Below are 16,604 nucleotides of genomic sequence, written 5' to 3'. Positions count from 1 at the left end.
AGCACAAACAGGCCCTTTGTAGAAGGGAGGGGTTTTTTTGGAGAAGCAGGAAAGGGGAAAGATTTATACACCATTTTCTGCATGTATTGAAAGTGTTTAGTTTCTAAACTGCATATGCGGTGGAACGTGTGTGTGTGTGTGTTGATAGGAAAATATGAATATTAAACCACATAGGAACAATCCCAAGGGAAAAAACCACAAAGAGACATTTCAAAAAAAGTTTAGATTTCAAGAAAATTTGTATTTTCTCCTGTAGAGAAATAAAGGACCTGTGAATAGTGATTCTAAAAATATACAGGATGGCTCTGGTAGTTTCAAGGGGAATGGAAAAGATATAGCCAACTTCAAGTGTTTTTTTCTGAAATCGTATAAAAGAAGGGAAGGAAAACACTGAGTTAGTTTTTGAACCTGAGACTTGCGTAATTACCGTCATTAGAACAAACTGCTTCAGAATCTGAGTCATTTGAGGTTCTTACCCAACTGGCAATGACTTGAAAAGAATGAGGAAGCACATGTTTTCTTCCCAGCTGTACAACACAATGGTAAATTGTGCCCACTGCCTTGAACTTGCAAGCCTGGCTGCATAACTGGAATAAGCAATTGGCAGACATCAATTCCATCCCCCTATTTACATACAGAGGAAGAAACTAGGAATTGAGGGGTAGGTACCACGTCCTGAAGGAGCTAAATAAACACTCAGGCTGGAAAGATGAAGCACAGAATTCACACAGGAAAACTGAATAGAACAGCAGTATTATCTTTCCCAATAAATTTCCATAATGGGCAGGGTTTCTTGAGAGAAAGAAATGGAAAGGATAAAAGGAGAAAACAATTACTTGCAATAGAGATTCTGGTTTGTGTTATTCGCTCAGTCGTGCCCAACTCTTAGCGATCGCATGGACAGAGGAGCCTAGCAGGCTGCAGTCCATGAGATTCTCCAGGCAAGAATACTGGAGTGGGTGGCCATTTCCTTCTCCAGGGGATCTTTCTGAAGCAGGGATCAAACCCAGGTCTCCTACATTGCAGGCAGACGCTTTACCGTCTGAGCCACCAGGGAAGCCTTCATAGATTCTGGAGCCCATATTTATTTGAATGACCAGTCAACTGCCTAGAAGATAAGGTCATCTCTCTGTAATGTATACAGATTTTAACTCATGATGAGAGAAAAGAGCCATGAAGCTTAAACAGCTCTCTGAATAAAGCAACCCAGTTCCTCAGAGCTGACCGAAGCTGTTGTGAAAACATGGATCCTTACTGTTCATTAAAGATACTCATACTGAACACTTACAGAGCCTTGTGCTAAGCAACAGGGATAGAGATAAACAAGTTCCAATCCTTTTCTTCAGTTCAGACTTTTTTTTTTTTGGCCGAGTGGCGGTCTTGAGGAATCAAAGTTCCCCAGTCAGGGACTGAACCTGGGCCCTCAGCACTGAAAGCACAGAATCCTAACCAGACTGGACCGCCAGGGAATTCTCCAGTTCAGACATTAAAGTTGGATTTTATCCTGAAACTATGATGCAATATGGTAAGTGCAATAAAACAGAATTTTATACAAACTCTTTTGGCAACATGGTGGGTTGGCTCCACCACGTACAACCCTATGATACGGGACAAATTAATCATTCTCCAGCCTGTTTCTTCACCTTGTAAAACGAGAATACTATAAGTACCCACTTTGGGACTAGTACATAATAGAGGACAGTAAACAGAGTCACTACTCCTTATTTTTATTATTTGTCATTATTATGACAATTAGGCTATGGGAGGAAAGATTAGTTCAACAGGTAGAAAACCAGCCCAAAAGAGTGCTCAAAGCACTCGTGAATATGCAGTACCTATTTTTCTGGAATGAAATTGAGTCACATTTTACTGAGGGACAGTTTCTTCCCGGCAAAATGAGAGTACGTCCCATGTTGTAGCATTGTGAGAATTTCCTGATAGTAAACAAGTTCCAGAGTGCAGGAGCCCACCCAGTGGAAGCTGGTGTTCTGCTGGGGAAATTCTGGGCAATCGGAAAAACTGGGCGAGGGGACGTCCCAGCTGGAGCCTTCCCCTTTCCAAGGCTGCAGGACGTCAGCCCCTGTGCGTGTTCGCTGTCGGGTCCTGAGTTCCGCCGGAAGGTCCAGAGGCCCCGGCTCCTACCCGCACCAGGCAGGACGCTCCTACCCCTCCAGGCCTGCCCGGCGCGAGGCCCCATCTCAGCACAGCGCTTCCCGACGCGCCGCGCGGAGAGGGCCTCCCAGAGAAATCAAAGATGAAAACCAACCAACGTCCCTTCCCGGAGCGAGCAGCGATCTCGAAAAGCCGCGCAGTCGGGTCTAGCCTTCCTCTTACTCAGCGGCCGGACGCCAGGTCTCCCATAGCAACTGCGGCCAATAGCAACGGGCGCCCAGCCCCGGCAGTGCCCTCTGCGCAGGCGCGGAGCGGGGCGGCCCCACGGCGTCTGCTCGCGCGCAGCGTCCTTCGGAGGGAGGGGCGGGGCCTGCGTGATGGCGTCACGGGCCGGGGTCTCCGGAGGCGGGAAAAGGCGGCGCGAGAATGGAGGCGCAGGAGCGCGCTGGCGGCGCTGGCGAGTGCGGGGCCCAGGACGCGGCTCCAGGCCCCAGCCAGGCCCCCGGCAGCGCCGGCCACTACGAGCTGCCGTGGTGAGGACCCAGGCCATCCACGATGGGGCCCCTGGACGCGTGTGTGGGCGGGCGGCGGGCCGTGAGTCCCGGGGTGACGCAGGGGCGGCAGTTCATTCACCTGAGCAGAGCAGGAGGCCCCGGGGTGGTGTCCAGTGGGTTATCATTCGAAGGCGGCGGGAGATGTGGGTCGCTGAGCCCATCTGTGGTGCAGAGTGGCTACTCTGGACTCTGGAAGCGGCGCTTTGATCAGCACAGTGCTCGCCGCTAACAGCTACCCGCTGCCACCACCCACTCCTTGCACCAGGCACTCTGCCAGCCGGGACTCTGGTGCTCGCTAAGCGGAAAGTGTCGGACGCAGGTTCGGGATCCGGGATGGTGTTGCAGAAGGCAGCGGCCTGTTCTCCGTGGCTTGCTCACTTTAAATAGCAGCATCCCGGGGGAGCTGGGAGGAAATGCTGACGTGGGGAGTCACCCGCCGCTGGCGCAGGTGTGGGGCAGGCTCTCTGCTGGAGTCCCAATGCCTGTGCGCACCTCTCACAACTCTCTCCACTGGGCGTGGTAATGGTTTCCTCCCTGCTCCCGCTGTGTATTCCCTTCCCTCCAGCCCACCCCACTTCTGGGTGAGAACAGATATCTAAATGAAGGGCAGTATAACTTATTCGAAAATATACGCTGCGCTGTGCAGTCTCCCAGCCACTGGAGATTATGCTAGTCCGAACTGAGATGGATTGTAAGTGTACAGTATACACCGGATTTCAAGGACTTTTTTAAAAAAATCTCATTAGTAATTTTGATTACATGTTGAAAATGATAATACTTATATATTAGGTTCCCTAAATTATGTTAGTAAAATTAAGCTCATCCAATTTTACCTTTTTAAATGTGGCTACGAGAAAGTGTAAAATGACATATAAATTGCCTTATAAATTTCAGGCACAATCTTATTTTAGATGCTTAAAGATACTTCAGTGTGCAAAGCAAACTGTTGCCACAGAGCTCACATTTGATAGAGAAAGACAACAAAATGAAAAATCAACAAGCAGACATTTAGTATATTTGATTCTGGGAAAGATTGAGGGCAAGAGGAGAAGGAGACGACTGGATGTGATGGTTGGATGGTATCACCCACTCAATGGACGTGAGTTTGAGCAGATTCAGGGAGATAGTGAAGGACAGGGAAGCCTGGTGTGCTGCAGTGCTTGGGGTTGCAGAGTCAGATCTGACTCAGAGACTGAACAACAACAGCAGTATTTGATGGTGACAGGCTCTGTGGAGCAATAGCTGTGGTGTTAGGGGAAGGCCTGTGACGAGAGGATAAATTTGAGTAAAGACCTGAATTCAGGGAGTAAGCCATGTGGCCGTGCAGAGAGAGTTTTCAGGCAGGGGAACCAGCTGAGAAGTCTCTTGAGGAGGAGTATATTTGCCTTATTCAAAGTCTAGCTCAAATTTCAGCTCCAAACATTCCCAGGTGACAGTTCTTCCTTCCCCGGGCTTCCGCGGCCTGTGGTTTATATAAGCAGCTTAGCTTTGTCATAGAATTTGCTAAGCTCTATCTCCCCTCTAGTGGGAAAGCCCTTGATGGCAAGAACTGTGTCTTCATCTCTGCACCTCCTGCTTTTCTCCTGAGAGCTCTAACTCCTTCCACGGCACTTGGTACCTGGAGGGGGCTATATGTGAAGAATAAATGACCAGGACCAGCATGCTCGCATCTGCTGACCTTGGAGGAGAACTGTCCCTTTATTTTCTGCAGTTTGTGGCAAACAAGCTTCTTTGCGTCCTGCTGCTTTTGGGGCAAGATCAGTAACTGAAGTGGGTACCAGCTCAGAGTAAATCAGGGAGTGTAGTAAAGGGCAGAGGAAATCCTGATGGTCAAATCCCTGCAAGTCTGCTTCCATTTCTGTTCTCAGAGCCGAAGAAAATCATTTTTCTCTCATCTCATAGCTTGCTTGTTAATTTAAAGAGAGAAGTATTAGGAATTCCCTGGCAGTCCAGCCGTGAAGACTCCTGAGCTTCCAGTGCAGGGGACGAGAGTTTGATCCCTGATCGGGGAACTGAGATTCCACAAACCGCGTGGTACAGCCAAAAAAAATTAATTTTTTAAGAAAGCGAAGCGTTGTCCTCAGGCCACCAGCCTGCCCAGTCCACACAGCCTGAAAGGATGACAGGATAGGCCCGTGGATTCTGTCTAGCTGGCCCTGCTGGGCCCCTGGCATGAGCCTGCAGACGCTGGCAGGTGAGGGGTGAGAAGGGGGCTCGGCTGCCTCGGTGTCTGTCAGAGCAAATGATGTCAGTGCCACGTGCCCTGGACTCCTGCTGTGACAGGAAGGCTGTGATGCCACACAGTGTCGTGTTGCTCCAGATGGCCGGCTCCGGCCCTCCTCCAGCATCAACAGGTGTTTCTCTGCTGGGGCGGGTTTGAAGCCTTTGGTACACGATTCGCATGCCCTTGGCTTTTCAAACAGCACTGGAATACCTCTTTAAAACCTGCAACCAGTTGCTATATATTTACTGAAAGTATATCATCTTCTGACCAAGCTCCCAGCATCGCCCTTTTGTGCTTTCTTTTTGGGTAGCGTGAAAATAGCCTCGTCAACATCTTTCTGCATTTTCTTAAAAACAGGGTTGAAAAATACAGACCAGTAAAGTTGAATGAAATTGTCGGGAATGAAGACACCGTGAGCAGGCTGGAGGTGAGTGAGTTTTTAAGGCGATTGATTTTTATTTGTATTTTTGGTCCGTGCCGTGCAGCCGGTGAGATTTCAGCTCCCCAACCAGGGATGGAACTCCTGACCCCGGCATTGGAAGCGTGGTGTCTTAACCAAGGAAGTCCCTGAAAGATGATCTTAAACATCTCATTATTGTGGCTTTGATAAGCTCAAGGCATTTGGAGGAAGACAGCCATGAATCTAGAAGAATTAAGGGAATAGGAGATATTCAGTTTGGAGAGAAACCTAGAAGCTGGAGTGGGTGACTTCAGGTGTTTCCAGGGCTGGCTTGTTAGAGAGGACTTACCAGATTGTTCAGTGTTCTTCAGAAGCATCAGTGGCAAACTTTCTGTAAAGGCCAGTGAATAGATATTTTAGACTTTGAAACCATATAAAGTCTTTGTCAAATATTCTGTTTTGTTTTGAAGTTTTTTAAAAACTGTTTTATTTCTTTCTTTTTGGCTGCGCTGGGTCTTTGCTGCTGTGCTGGGCCTTTTCTCTAGTTGCGGCGAGTGGGGGCTACTCTCTTGTCGCCGAGTGGGGGCTACTCTCTTGTCACCGAGTGGGGGCTCTAGGGCACTCGGGCTTCAGCAGTTGTGGCTCACCGGGTTAGTTGCCCCGTGGCATGTGGGATCTTCCCGGAGCAGGGATTGAACCCATGTCCGCTACGTTGAGCCAGATTCTTAACCACTGGACCACCAGGGAGGTCCAAATATTCTTTATTTTTTAAACAAGACTTTAAAAATGTGAAAACCATTCTAAGCTAGGGGGCTTATAAAAATAGGCCTCAGATTGGGTTATCCCCACTCCCCTGCCCGGCCCCGCCACCTTCCCTTCCACCTCGGCTTGGCCAGCCCCGCCTGAAGGAACTAAGTGACAAGGCAGCAGGTTTCAGGGTGACATGAGCAGAGGACAAGCAGAAATGTTCAGCCGTGGAGCAAGCTTTGAATTTCCAGCCCAAGAGGTCTTTAGGCGTAGTCTGGAAGCCCAGCTATTTGAGATATGACAGAGGGGATCTCCACTGTCACTGGGACTTAGATGTCCGTGGCTACCAAGGTATTTATTTATTTTACAGACTTATGCATCTGCAGATGTTTGAGTATCTTCTCTGGGCCAGATGCGATGTGGTTCTGGGAACTGTTGATATCCTGGTGAGCGGAATAGAACTGAGCCCGAGTCTGTATGAGACTCACAGTCTCACCAGGGCAGCGTTAACAGCGACAGGCCACGTGATCAGCACTCCGCTAGGGGAAGTCCAGGGGCCGTGGGCACGCGTGGGAGGAGTTCAGGAAAGGGTTAAGCTGATTACAGTGGCTTAAGCCCCAAGTGGAAGAAGTGCCCAAAGCTGAGTGATTGGGAGTCAGACCTGGCGGGGCAGTGGGTGGAGAGAGGAGAGGAGGCTGGAATGGCATGTGCAGAGACCCCGAGGCGAGAAAGCTTGTGTGGCTGGGGGGCCCTGACTGGTCAAGTTGGCAGGTGAACCAGTTTTCACAAGCGTTTCTTCTCTCAGGTCTTTGCAAGGGAAGGGAACGTGCCCAACATCATTATCGCTGTGAGTACTGGGTCCCGGCCCTGTGTGACGTCCTGGAGTCTGGGTTTCGCCCGGCTCTGAGATACATTCTTGTGCGCAGAGTTTCCTCCTCAAGGAGACTTATGATCACAGAGCACAGACCACTCCCCTCGACCATGGGAGACAGTTCCCTCCCAACCTGCGGGCTGGTTGCTGTGGAGACTGGGTGTGTGCTGCAGATCGGGGTCAGGACAGTTCTAGGTGGGGGTGAGCGGGTGCAGTAAATAGGGAGTTCTGGTTACCTTCATTCTGTTGGCTTGAAGCACTTACTGGAGACCTCATTCCTAGGGCCCCCCAGGAACCGGCAAGACCACCAGCATCCTGTGTTTGGCACGAGCCCTGCTGGGCCCGGCCCTCAAGGATGCGGTTTTGGAGCTCAATGCCTCAAATGACAGGTACGCCTTGGAAGTTAGGCCTAAAGGGTAGTGCGTGTTGTACATTTTGGGTTGTCATAGAAACGGCTATTTTTCAGATCTGTGAACTACGTAGAGCTTGTTTCGCCAGCTTTGTGTTTTCCTTTAATCTTTTCAGAAAAGTGAAGCGGGATTTCTGGCTTGGTAATGAGGTATCATAGGCACTTGACTTACTGCTTTAGTTTTTTTTTTTAAGGGAGATTTTAAAAATTGCTTTTAATTGTGCTAAAATACACATCACATGAAACTTGCCATCTTAAAAAAATATATTTATTTATTTGGCCGTGCCGGGTCTTCGTGGCGGCACGCAGGGTACTTTAGTTGCAGCATGTGGGATCTAGTTCCCTATTGTTCAGTCTCTCAGTCGTGTCCGACTCTTTGCAACCCCGTGGACTGCAGCACGCCTGTCTTTTACTATCTCCCAGAGCTTGCTCAAACTCATGTCCGTTGAGTCAGTGATGCCTTCCAGCCAGCTCATCCTCTGTCGTCCCCTTCTCCTCCTGACTTCACAGTCTTCAGTAGTTCCCTGACCAGGGATCAAACCCAGGCCCTCTGCATTGGGAGCTTGAGTCTTAGCCACCAGACCACCAGGGAAGTCTCCCCAGTTTACTTTTTGGATACTGGATAGTTGAGGATTATGAAATGAGGACCTGTTGAATAAAATGTCTGCAAAGCCTGCCTTTGGCTGTTCCCTTGAGGATGTGGATCTTCACTCTGCAGTGTTTTCCTGGTTTGGATGGTGTGTGTAGACCTGAAACAGGCTCTAAATGCAGCTAACTGCTCATCAGCTCTCAGGAGCACACCTGCAGTTAAACCTTTTTGTAAATGCCAATTCCAGGTAGCAGATACGAACTGATTCAAGCTTACTATTACCTCCTTTTCTTCTCACCCATATATCATCAAACTCACTAGTTTTGAAAACTTTGGTGGCTCTTAATTTTGTTGAAGAGAGGATAGCCCATAATTGCAAATATATGTAATTTTAGATTTATTAGAGTGATGAGTACCATGGGTTTTTTTTGTTCCTTTATCATCTATTTCCTTCCAGTCACCTTGTCAAACTCACCTGCCTTCAGCTTTTGATCGCTTACAGACTGTATGTAAATGTGGGTGTTCAAACCTCATCAAAGATGAATGAATACTGTCAAATGTTCTTTTAGCAAAACGGGATGGCCTGTGTTCTTATTACAAGACATTGGGGAGCTAAATCCTTCCTGCTGAGTGACTAACTGGATGAAAATATGTTTAGATTTTGTCCTTAGAAATATGTTCACTCCTTGACTCTTTTTTTTAAATTAATTAATTTATTTGGATGCACTGAGTTTCAGTTGTGGCACATGAAATCTTTAGTTACAGCATGTGGGATCCAGTTCCTCAACCAGGGACTGAACCCAGGCCCCCTGCACTGGCAGCCACTGGATCACCAGGGAAGTCCCACTCCTTGATTCTTAAGTTTGAGAAAATTCATGGAGGATTTTGGCATCCAAGGACTCTTAAACTCTGAAATTTTGTCTGTGTGGTCAGTTTCACCGTCATCATCAGAGTCTAGAATCCTGTCTCCCTGCTTCATTTTCTGACTTGTCTAATAATGACGAAACCTCTTCCTCTGCCCTTTCTCTGTGACATTATGGGTAGAAAATGAAACATTTTGAATTTTCCGCTGTGGTCAATAAGAGCTTTCGGGTGGTGTATCTGAACTACTTTTGTATCTTCTGGAAAGATAATGTAGAACCTCATAAAACAATAAGAAACCGAGGGATGGGGCAGTAGTTATTAACAGTTTTTCGCCCTCAATATTGCAATATTCTAAGCAATTCCATCATCATTTCGTTTTCTTATTATTTTAGTCTTTTGTAGCTTAGTTGGGAATTATTAATGGAAGGACTGATGCTAAAGCTGAAACTGCAATACTTTGGCCACCTCATGCGATGAGTTGACTCACTGGAAAAGACTCTGATGGTGGGAAAGGTTGGGGGTGGGAGGAGAAGGGGACGACAGAGAATGAGATGTTTGGATGGCATCACCAGCTCGATGGACATGAGTTTGAGTGAACTCCGGGAGTTGGTGATGGACAGGGAGGCCTGGCGTGCTGTGATTCATGGGGTCGCGGAGAGTTGGACACGACTGAGCGACTGAACTGAACTGAATGATGAAACAATTACTGGGATGATGACAGAGCAAATGTTTCCAGGCACAGTATGGGAGGTGTAAGATTATGGAGACCCCTAAAATATATCTTAGATTGTAAAAGGGTCCAGTGGGCCCATATGATCATTGCAAGATAAAATGAGTTTCATTCCATTTTTCAAAAGGAAGTAAATTTTTTTTCCCCTTTGTTCTGAAAACCTCCAAGAAGGAATAAGAGTAATGAAATGTCAATCCTTACAAATAATGAGAGTTGCCCCAAAAAAGAGACTCAAAAACTAAAATTGGGTCCATGGTGGCGTCCTGAGGTTTGGAAGTCCCCCATGAAGGTAACTGAATTGGTCTCAATGTCAGTAACCTTGTGGCTCCTCGTTCCAGGGGCATCGATGTTGTGAGGAACAAAATCAAAATGTTTGCCCAGCAGAAAGTCACCCTGCCCAAAGGACGGCACAAGATCATCATCCTGGATGAAGCAGACAGGTAGGGCGCCTCGCCGAGAACCCGTCACCTTGATCCCCAAGTCTTCTGCCTGGATTTACTAACTTAGGAGGAAAAGCTCACGCCTTTGTGCTTCTGTGGTAGATTTGCTCGTCACATCTTGAAACGCGATTCCATAGGGGCCTGAGCCTTAAACCCGATCTTAAGTAACTTACAAATATCCATCTAAGACAGTTCATTTGTTTGTTCCAGCATCACTGACATGCGTAATTTAAATGATTTTTTTTTTTAAATCGTGGTGGAATACGCCTAACAGAAAAGTTGCCATTTCCAGTCACTTTAAAGTATACCATTAGTGACACTGAGGGGGCTTCCCTGATAGATCCGTTGGTAAAGAATCCGTCTGCAGTGCAGGATACCCCGGTTCGATTCCTGGGTTGGGAAGATCCCCTGGAGAACGGAGAGGCTACCCGCCCCAGTATTCTGGCCTGGAGGATTTCATGGACTGTGTAGTCCAGGGGGTCGCAAAGAGTCTGGTGCGACTTTCACTTCCCGTGACGCTGAGCATTGAGGACGTTCACAGTGTTGTGCTCTCATTACCAGTGCAAATGAAAAACTGTTAAGTGACATTTAGAAAAATAATAGAGTTCGTGTTCTTTGAAGAAATTTTAGAAGATAGGAGTACAATCTTGCTTTATTTCATCTACAGCTTTTCTACGCTGCATTTTTACATAATTGGCAATGATAACAGTATAATTTTTATATCCTGGTTTTTTCTTATAAAAAGTAGAGTTCCATGTTGTTATAATCTTGTCAGCATAGTTTTGAATCGCTGTTTTCTGTTCCATCATGGGGCTGCATCTTAGCCATTCTACGTAACATTAACTGTTGTACTGTGACTTGTTTATCGCGGTTACATGTATCCAGCACTTATTTGTCTGTGTTTGCATCACGCCAGGTCCTCTGCTGCACACTCTGGGTGTTATTGTCTTGTTTGTCATACCAGCGCTCCGAGGTGGGCAGTAGCATTGTCTTCTTATGAGCGATGACACTGAGGCTCAGATAATTAGCCCAAAGTTCCCACACGAGCGGATGAAGGAGCTTCGGGGCGGTCCCAGGCAGCCTGTGCTCTGTCCGTGTACAAACTGCCTGTGTGAGACCCACATGGGGTCCCCGAGAGAGACTGAGCATGCTCAGTCAGGAGAGCTGGCTTCCCAAGGTCCCTGGGAGGGGATCTGGGTCTCAGCTGCAGACTTCCCTTTGTGTTCTTCTCAGCATGACTGATGGAGCACAGCAAGCCTTGAGGAGGACCATGGAGATCTACTCCAAGACGACCCGCTTTGCTCTGGCTTGTAATGCTTCAGATAAAATCATAGGTGAGGGTTAGCTCTGCATGGCTCGGGGTCTTCGTGGCGCTCACGTGGGCTCTTTAGCAGCAGAAGAGAAGGCGTGGTACCAGATGTGGAGGTTTGGAAAGTGGAGATGGGTGAGGTTTGTGGAAGATTTTACATACGAGGGTCAGAGGTGGACTGTACTGTGACCTCAGGGGGTGGCCAAAGGGTTTGCCTGAGCAGGCAGAGGTGATGGATCAGAACACTGAGGAAAGCCAGTGGGGCAGCAGAACAGGATGGATCAGAGAGAGAAACCTACCCAGGGCTTGGAGATCATGGAGTCGCTGTTGTCACAGTCTGAACCAACATTCAGGGACAGCTCCCAGAATTCCGCATTTGTCTGCCTGGCGGTTTTCACATGTGTCCGAGTCTCCCAGGGAAGCTTAAAGAAGCCAGGCAGGTGCCCCGTTCTCACCCCCAACTGGCTGGGTGGTGACCTGTCCAGAAGGGCCCACACACAGTGTGCACGGTGGTTCCGGAGCCCAGCTGGGCCGGCAGTGACCCTCCTGTGGGCTGTGGCGCATGCGTGTCTCATCCTTGAAGATCTTTTCCGCTTCTGGGAAAGGTCAGCCAAGGTCAGTCCAGGCAGTGCAGACTGGGGACTTTCTTGGTTGATGATTGAAGTTGAGCCCTGATTGCTGAGTTCCCCTTAAGCACCTGCTGGGTGGTGGGGGAGTGCTGCCCGCGCGGCTGGGCCATGGGCATCGTGCGGCTGCTTCCCAGTAACTAAAGGACTGACAGGGTCCCACTGTGCGTTGCCCTGGAGACTGACTCTTCCCGTCTGGTCCAGAGCCCATTCAGTCCCGATGCGCCGTCCTCCGCTACACAAAGCTGACCGACGCCCAGATTCTTGCCAGGCTCCTGAGTGTCATCGAGAAGGAGAATGTGCAATACACGGACGACGGCCTGGAAGCCATCATCTTCACCGCCCAGGGAGACATGAGACAGGTGCGTGCGGCTGCCACTCCAGCTTCCCGGACTGGCCACACCCCTCATTTTCCGGGGAGAAGGAGGTGACTGCTACACGGGGATGAACATAGTCAGACCAAGGGACGTTGACCCGACACTGGTGGTGGGGTTGCCTTGGGCCTCGGGGGAGCAGGCCTGCAAGGAGCGGGCTAAACGCGGACTCCCAAGAGGAGGGGTGGGGCGGGCAGAGACTGAATAATCTCCCTGGCTGAGTTTCTGTTCCTCGGCAGGCGTTGAACAACTTGCAGTCTACTTACTCGGGATTTGGCTTCATCAACAGTGAAAATGTGTTCAAGGTAAGAGCCGGCATGGCCATCACAGTTGACAGGGCAGCATTTACCTGCCGGGGCTGGTGCAACTGCCCAGCTTTCACTTGGATTGCGAGAGAGACAGTCCCAAACCTGGTTCTGCTTGCTGGAAACAATGCAGACAGCAAGTGAAGACCTTGGTTACCTAGGAGGCCCAGACATGGATCTACCAGGACTCCCCCTTGGATGGGCCCTGTCCACCCCTGATGGGCCTTTCTTTCTGGTTTGGACAGGTCTGTGACGAGCCCCACCCCTTGCTGGTAAAGGAGATGATCCAGCATTGTGTGAGCGCCGACATCGACGAGGCCTACAAGGTGGGTCCCCTTGCCCTTTCCTGACTCGGGGGAACCTCTGGCTCCTTGAGAAAGGCGAGGGGGTGCTCCCTGGGCTGGGCATGTTACTCCATGTCACTCTTAACTGATGCTAGGAGTTGAGTATCCTCTAACTGATGCTAAGAGTTGGGGACCCTCTACAGGTGAGAAACCTGGCTCAGAAGCTAGACTCCTTACTGTAAATCACATAGCTTAAAAGTAATCAACCTGGAATTCAGCATCATGCCTTTCTACTCTGTAGAAAGTTAGATTCTCTGTAAGAGGAGTTTGCCCACCAAGGTCATGAGGAAAGCACAGCCCAGCTCCTTGTCTATTTTTTTTTTTAATATTTATTTATTTGGCTGCATTGGGCCTTAGTTGTGACATGCAGGCTTAGTTGCTCCGAGGTATGTGGGATCTCAGTTCCCCGACCAAGGGCCGAACCCACACCCCTTGCACTGCAAGGCGGATTCTTACCCCTGGACCACCAGGGAGGTCCCCAACTCCTTGCTTTGTAGAGAAGCCTTCTTTCTCTCTGTGGAGGGGAGCTGTGCCTCTTTAAAGAGCCTGGGAATGGACATCCAGGGACCTAGAGCCTGGTCCTGTGAGCCGGTTCCAGGGGGCATCATTGAGGTTCGGGTGGCCCTCGAGTCCACTTGAGGGCAGTGGTGTGATCTGAGGCCATTGGTCTGATGGCAGCCGGTTTCCATCTTCCTACTGCCACCAAACCAAGCTAGAAATTGACTGGATTTAGGGCAGGGCTAGACCTCAGTGGTCAAAAATTCACCTGCCAGTGCAGGAGATGTGGGTTCTATCCCTGGGCCTGGAAGGTCCCCTGGAGGAGGAAATGGCAAGTCACTCCAGCATTCCTGCCTGGAGAATCCCCACGGACAGAGGAGCCTGGCGGGCTGCAGTCCATGGGGTCACAAAGAGTTGAACGTGACTGAGCACACACGCACGCAGACCTCTCAGGAAGCTGGAGCACAAGGCCAGGAGACTGAGGCAGACTCCCAGGCACTGAAGGGGGCCGTCAGATTTATGGACGCAGAGCTTCCCCAGCCCCTGAATGCACCCCAGGGAGCCAAGGCAACTGACTCCAGACCCTGCAGCTGGGTGGGGTGGGCTGGGGGTTGGAACTGGGGCCTGGGGTTGAGAAGGCAGGAGGCTGTGACGTCTGTGGTCATCTCTGCTCTGGTCAGGATTTGTTCAGGCCTAATTGTGCCGTGAGTGTGTGTCACAAGTGACAACTCAGCACAGCAGTCACTCCAGGGTGCTTACTGGGATGATTAATAAGGTGTTTTAAGAGCCTTGGAGGGAGGGGACGTATGTATACTTATGGCTGATTCTCGTTGTATGGCGGAAACCAACAGAACATTGTAAAAGCAGTTGTCCTCCAATTTAAAAAATAGTAAACACAAGGAAAGAAAACGAAAGAGCCTTGGATTGAGATGTTACAGGGCACAGTGGTGAACTCGTCTTGCAGTATGGTTTAGAACATCTGCAGTGTTCTGTCTGCCTGCTGGGAACATGGATCACCCCCAGTCCCCAAGACCTAAAGGGCATGGCCCTCCAGCCGTGTTGCCCCGTTGGGCTGATCCTCAGAAGCACCTGTGCCGTCGCGGGTGGTCTGTCCACTCCCAGCCGTGTGCCGGGCCGACGTGGTTCGGGTTTAGACGCACCCGCCCGCACCCTGGTCGTCCGCAGTCACACGGCCTCCATGTGCTCCCTTTTGTCCAGATCCTTGCTCACCTGTGGCGTCTTGGCTATCCCCCAGAAGACATCGTCGGCAACATTTTCCGAGTGTGTAAAACCTTCCAGATGGCAGAGTACTTGAAACTGGAGTTTATCAAGGTCAGTGAGAGTAGGGCAGTGCCTCTCTCCCCAAGAATGTGGGCCATGCTGAGGCTTTGTTTCAGTCACGGGCCAGGCACCTGGAAGATGCTCAGTCAATGGCAGGTCGTCCCGGGGGCTAGGGGCTTGTTCATGCCAGTCCTGCCAGGCAGGTGACTTGATATTCCTTGGGATGGCTGTGTTCATGAGAGAGAGATTTATTTACTTGTCATGTAAGTTGAGACTAATGGAGATGTAATTTAAATAAGGGTAAAATTCAACCTCTTGGGTGCATTCTGTTGACAAATGCAGTCTGGCTTTTTTTTTTTTTTTTTCATTTTCTTAGCAGTACCCATCGAAGAGCTTCCCAGGTGGCTCAGTAGTAAAGAATCTGTCTGTCAATGCAGGAGACACAGATTTGATCCCTGGTAGGGAAGATCTGGAGGAGTAAATGGCAACCCATTCCAGTACTCTTGCCTGGATAATCCCATGGACAGAGGAGCCTGGCAGGCCACAGTCCATAGGGTTACAAAGAGTCAGATATGACTGAGCGACTGAGCATGCGTGCACCCATTAAAGAACTATCAGTATTCTTTTAGGAAACAAGATGAACTTCTCAGAGTTCATTTTCCAGCTGGAGTTTGAGTTCCCTGCATCAATTTTGAGCAAACCTTTGGTTCAGATGTTCAGGTTTTAAAAATTAAAACTCTTCTCTCACTTATTAACCAGATTTAAGTTGGATTTTTTTTTCCCCCCCAGGAAATTGGATACACGCATATGAAAATAGCAGAAGGTGTGAACTCCCTTCTGCAGATGGCAGGGCTCCTGGCCAGGCTGTGTCAGAAGACAATGGCCCCAGTGGCCAGTTAGAGCAGAGGCCTCGTAACCTTGCTGGGTTACGAGAGTCCTTATTACTGGGAGGCAGGAGTCACAGCCTTTGGTTTGGAAAAGGGATGACGTGGACCGGCCCTGGAGCGCATCTTCCTGGTCTTCACCTTGCTTCCAGCACATCTCGCCTGCCCGTGGAGTGTTCAGACTCAGCCTCAGACTCACGATGGGGTGAGAGGGTGGGACGAGACCCTCCAGGACATGGCCCTCGGTCTGTGCTTGTGTTGGTGTTTTACTAATAAAACCTTACAGTTTTGTGGCAGAAAGGTGGCAGTGCCAGGCCACAGGGAAAACCAGCTTCCTGTCTCCCGTGTACACCCCTAGTGTCCTGCAGGTAGAGAGGTGGTTTTGATAATAGATTGAAGAGGCTAATCTCAGTTTTTCTAGAAGCCATAAGGACAGTCCCATAGGGTGAGACAGGAATTGCTGTAGTTTTCCAGCCTCTCAGAACAGCCGGGGGGGTGGGGGGGCCTGAGCCCTTCAGAAAGGGCTTGGCGAGAATCACCGAGGAGGGCTTCTCTGGCGGTCCAGTGGTAGAGACTTTGCACTGACACTGCAGGGGGCACAGGTTCAATCCCTGATCGGGGAACTAAGAGCCAGCATGCTTTGAGGGGCAGCCAGGAAATTTTAAAAAATAAATAAACATAAATTTAAAAAAAAAAAGTCACCAAGGAGGATAGTGCAGACAGACCCGGAGGAACCTCCCTCCAGGTCACTTTTTCTGTGTAGCCGGGTATATCTGTTGCTTTAGAATTTCCCAGTGAATTTTGTAGAATTGCTTTTTTTGTTTGTTTATTGCCAAAATGCTGTTTTTTCCCCCATGTTTAAAAATTATGGAAAATAATTACTATAGATAATACAGAGAATGATATGGTGAACTTTCATATAACTCACCGTAACAATTTTACCAACATGTTCCCGTCTTGTTCTTTCTGTATTCCCACCCAGCAACCCTACCACCCCACTCCCAGATTGTTCTGAAGCAAATCCCTGGGTGGGGTTAGACACG

The 16,604-nt window shown here is 49.3% G+C and overlaps 1 protein-coding gene across 1 annotated transcript; it reads left to right on the top strand.

Moving 5' to 3' along the window:
* Positions 1-2,486: 2,486 nt before the first annotated feature.
* Positions 2,487-15,893, top strand: RFC2 (replication factor C subunit 2). The gene is made up of 11 exons (XM_055410025.2): positions 2,487-2,645; positions 5,248-5,317; positions 6,843-6,884; positions 7,191-7,297; positions 9,839-9,940; positions 11,174-11,274; positions 12,080-12,237; positions 12,489-12,554; positions 12,800-12,880; positions 14,615-14,728; positions 15,467-15,893. Exons 1-11 carry the CDS (start codon positions 2,539-2,541, stop codon positions 15,575-15,577), a joined length of 1,059 nt encoding a protein of 352 aa, XP_055266000.2. The 5' UTR covers positions 2,487-2,538; the 3' UTR covers positions 15,578-15,893.
* Positions 15,894-16,604: the final 711 nt, after the last annotated feature.

This window comes from Moschus berezovskii, chromosome 27, assembly GCF_049115385.1.
Source record: "Moschus berezovskii isolate FMDL1 chromosome 27, NW_MosBer_1.0, whole genome shotgun sequence".
In the NCBI taxonomy this organism is placed as follows: Eukaryota; Metazoa; Chordata; class Mammalia; order Artiodactyla; family Moschidae; genus Moschus; species Moschus berezovskii.
The sequence above is the reverse complement of the archived record's forward strand: the minus strand, read 5'-3'. Positions and strand labels throughout refer to the sequence as shown.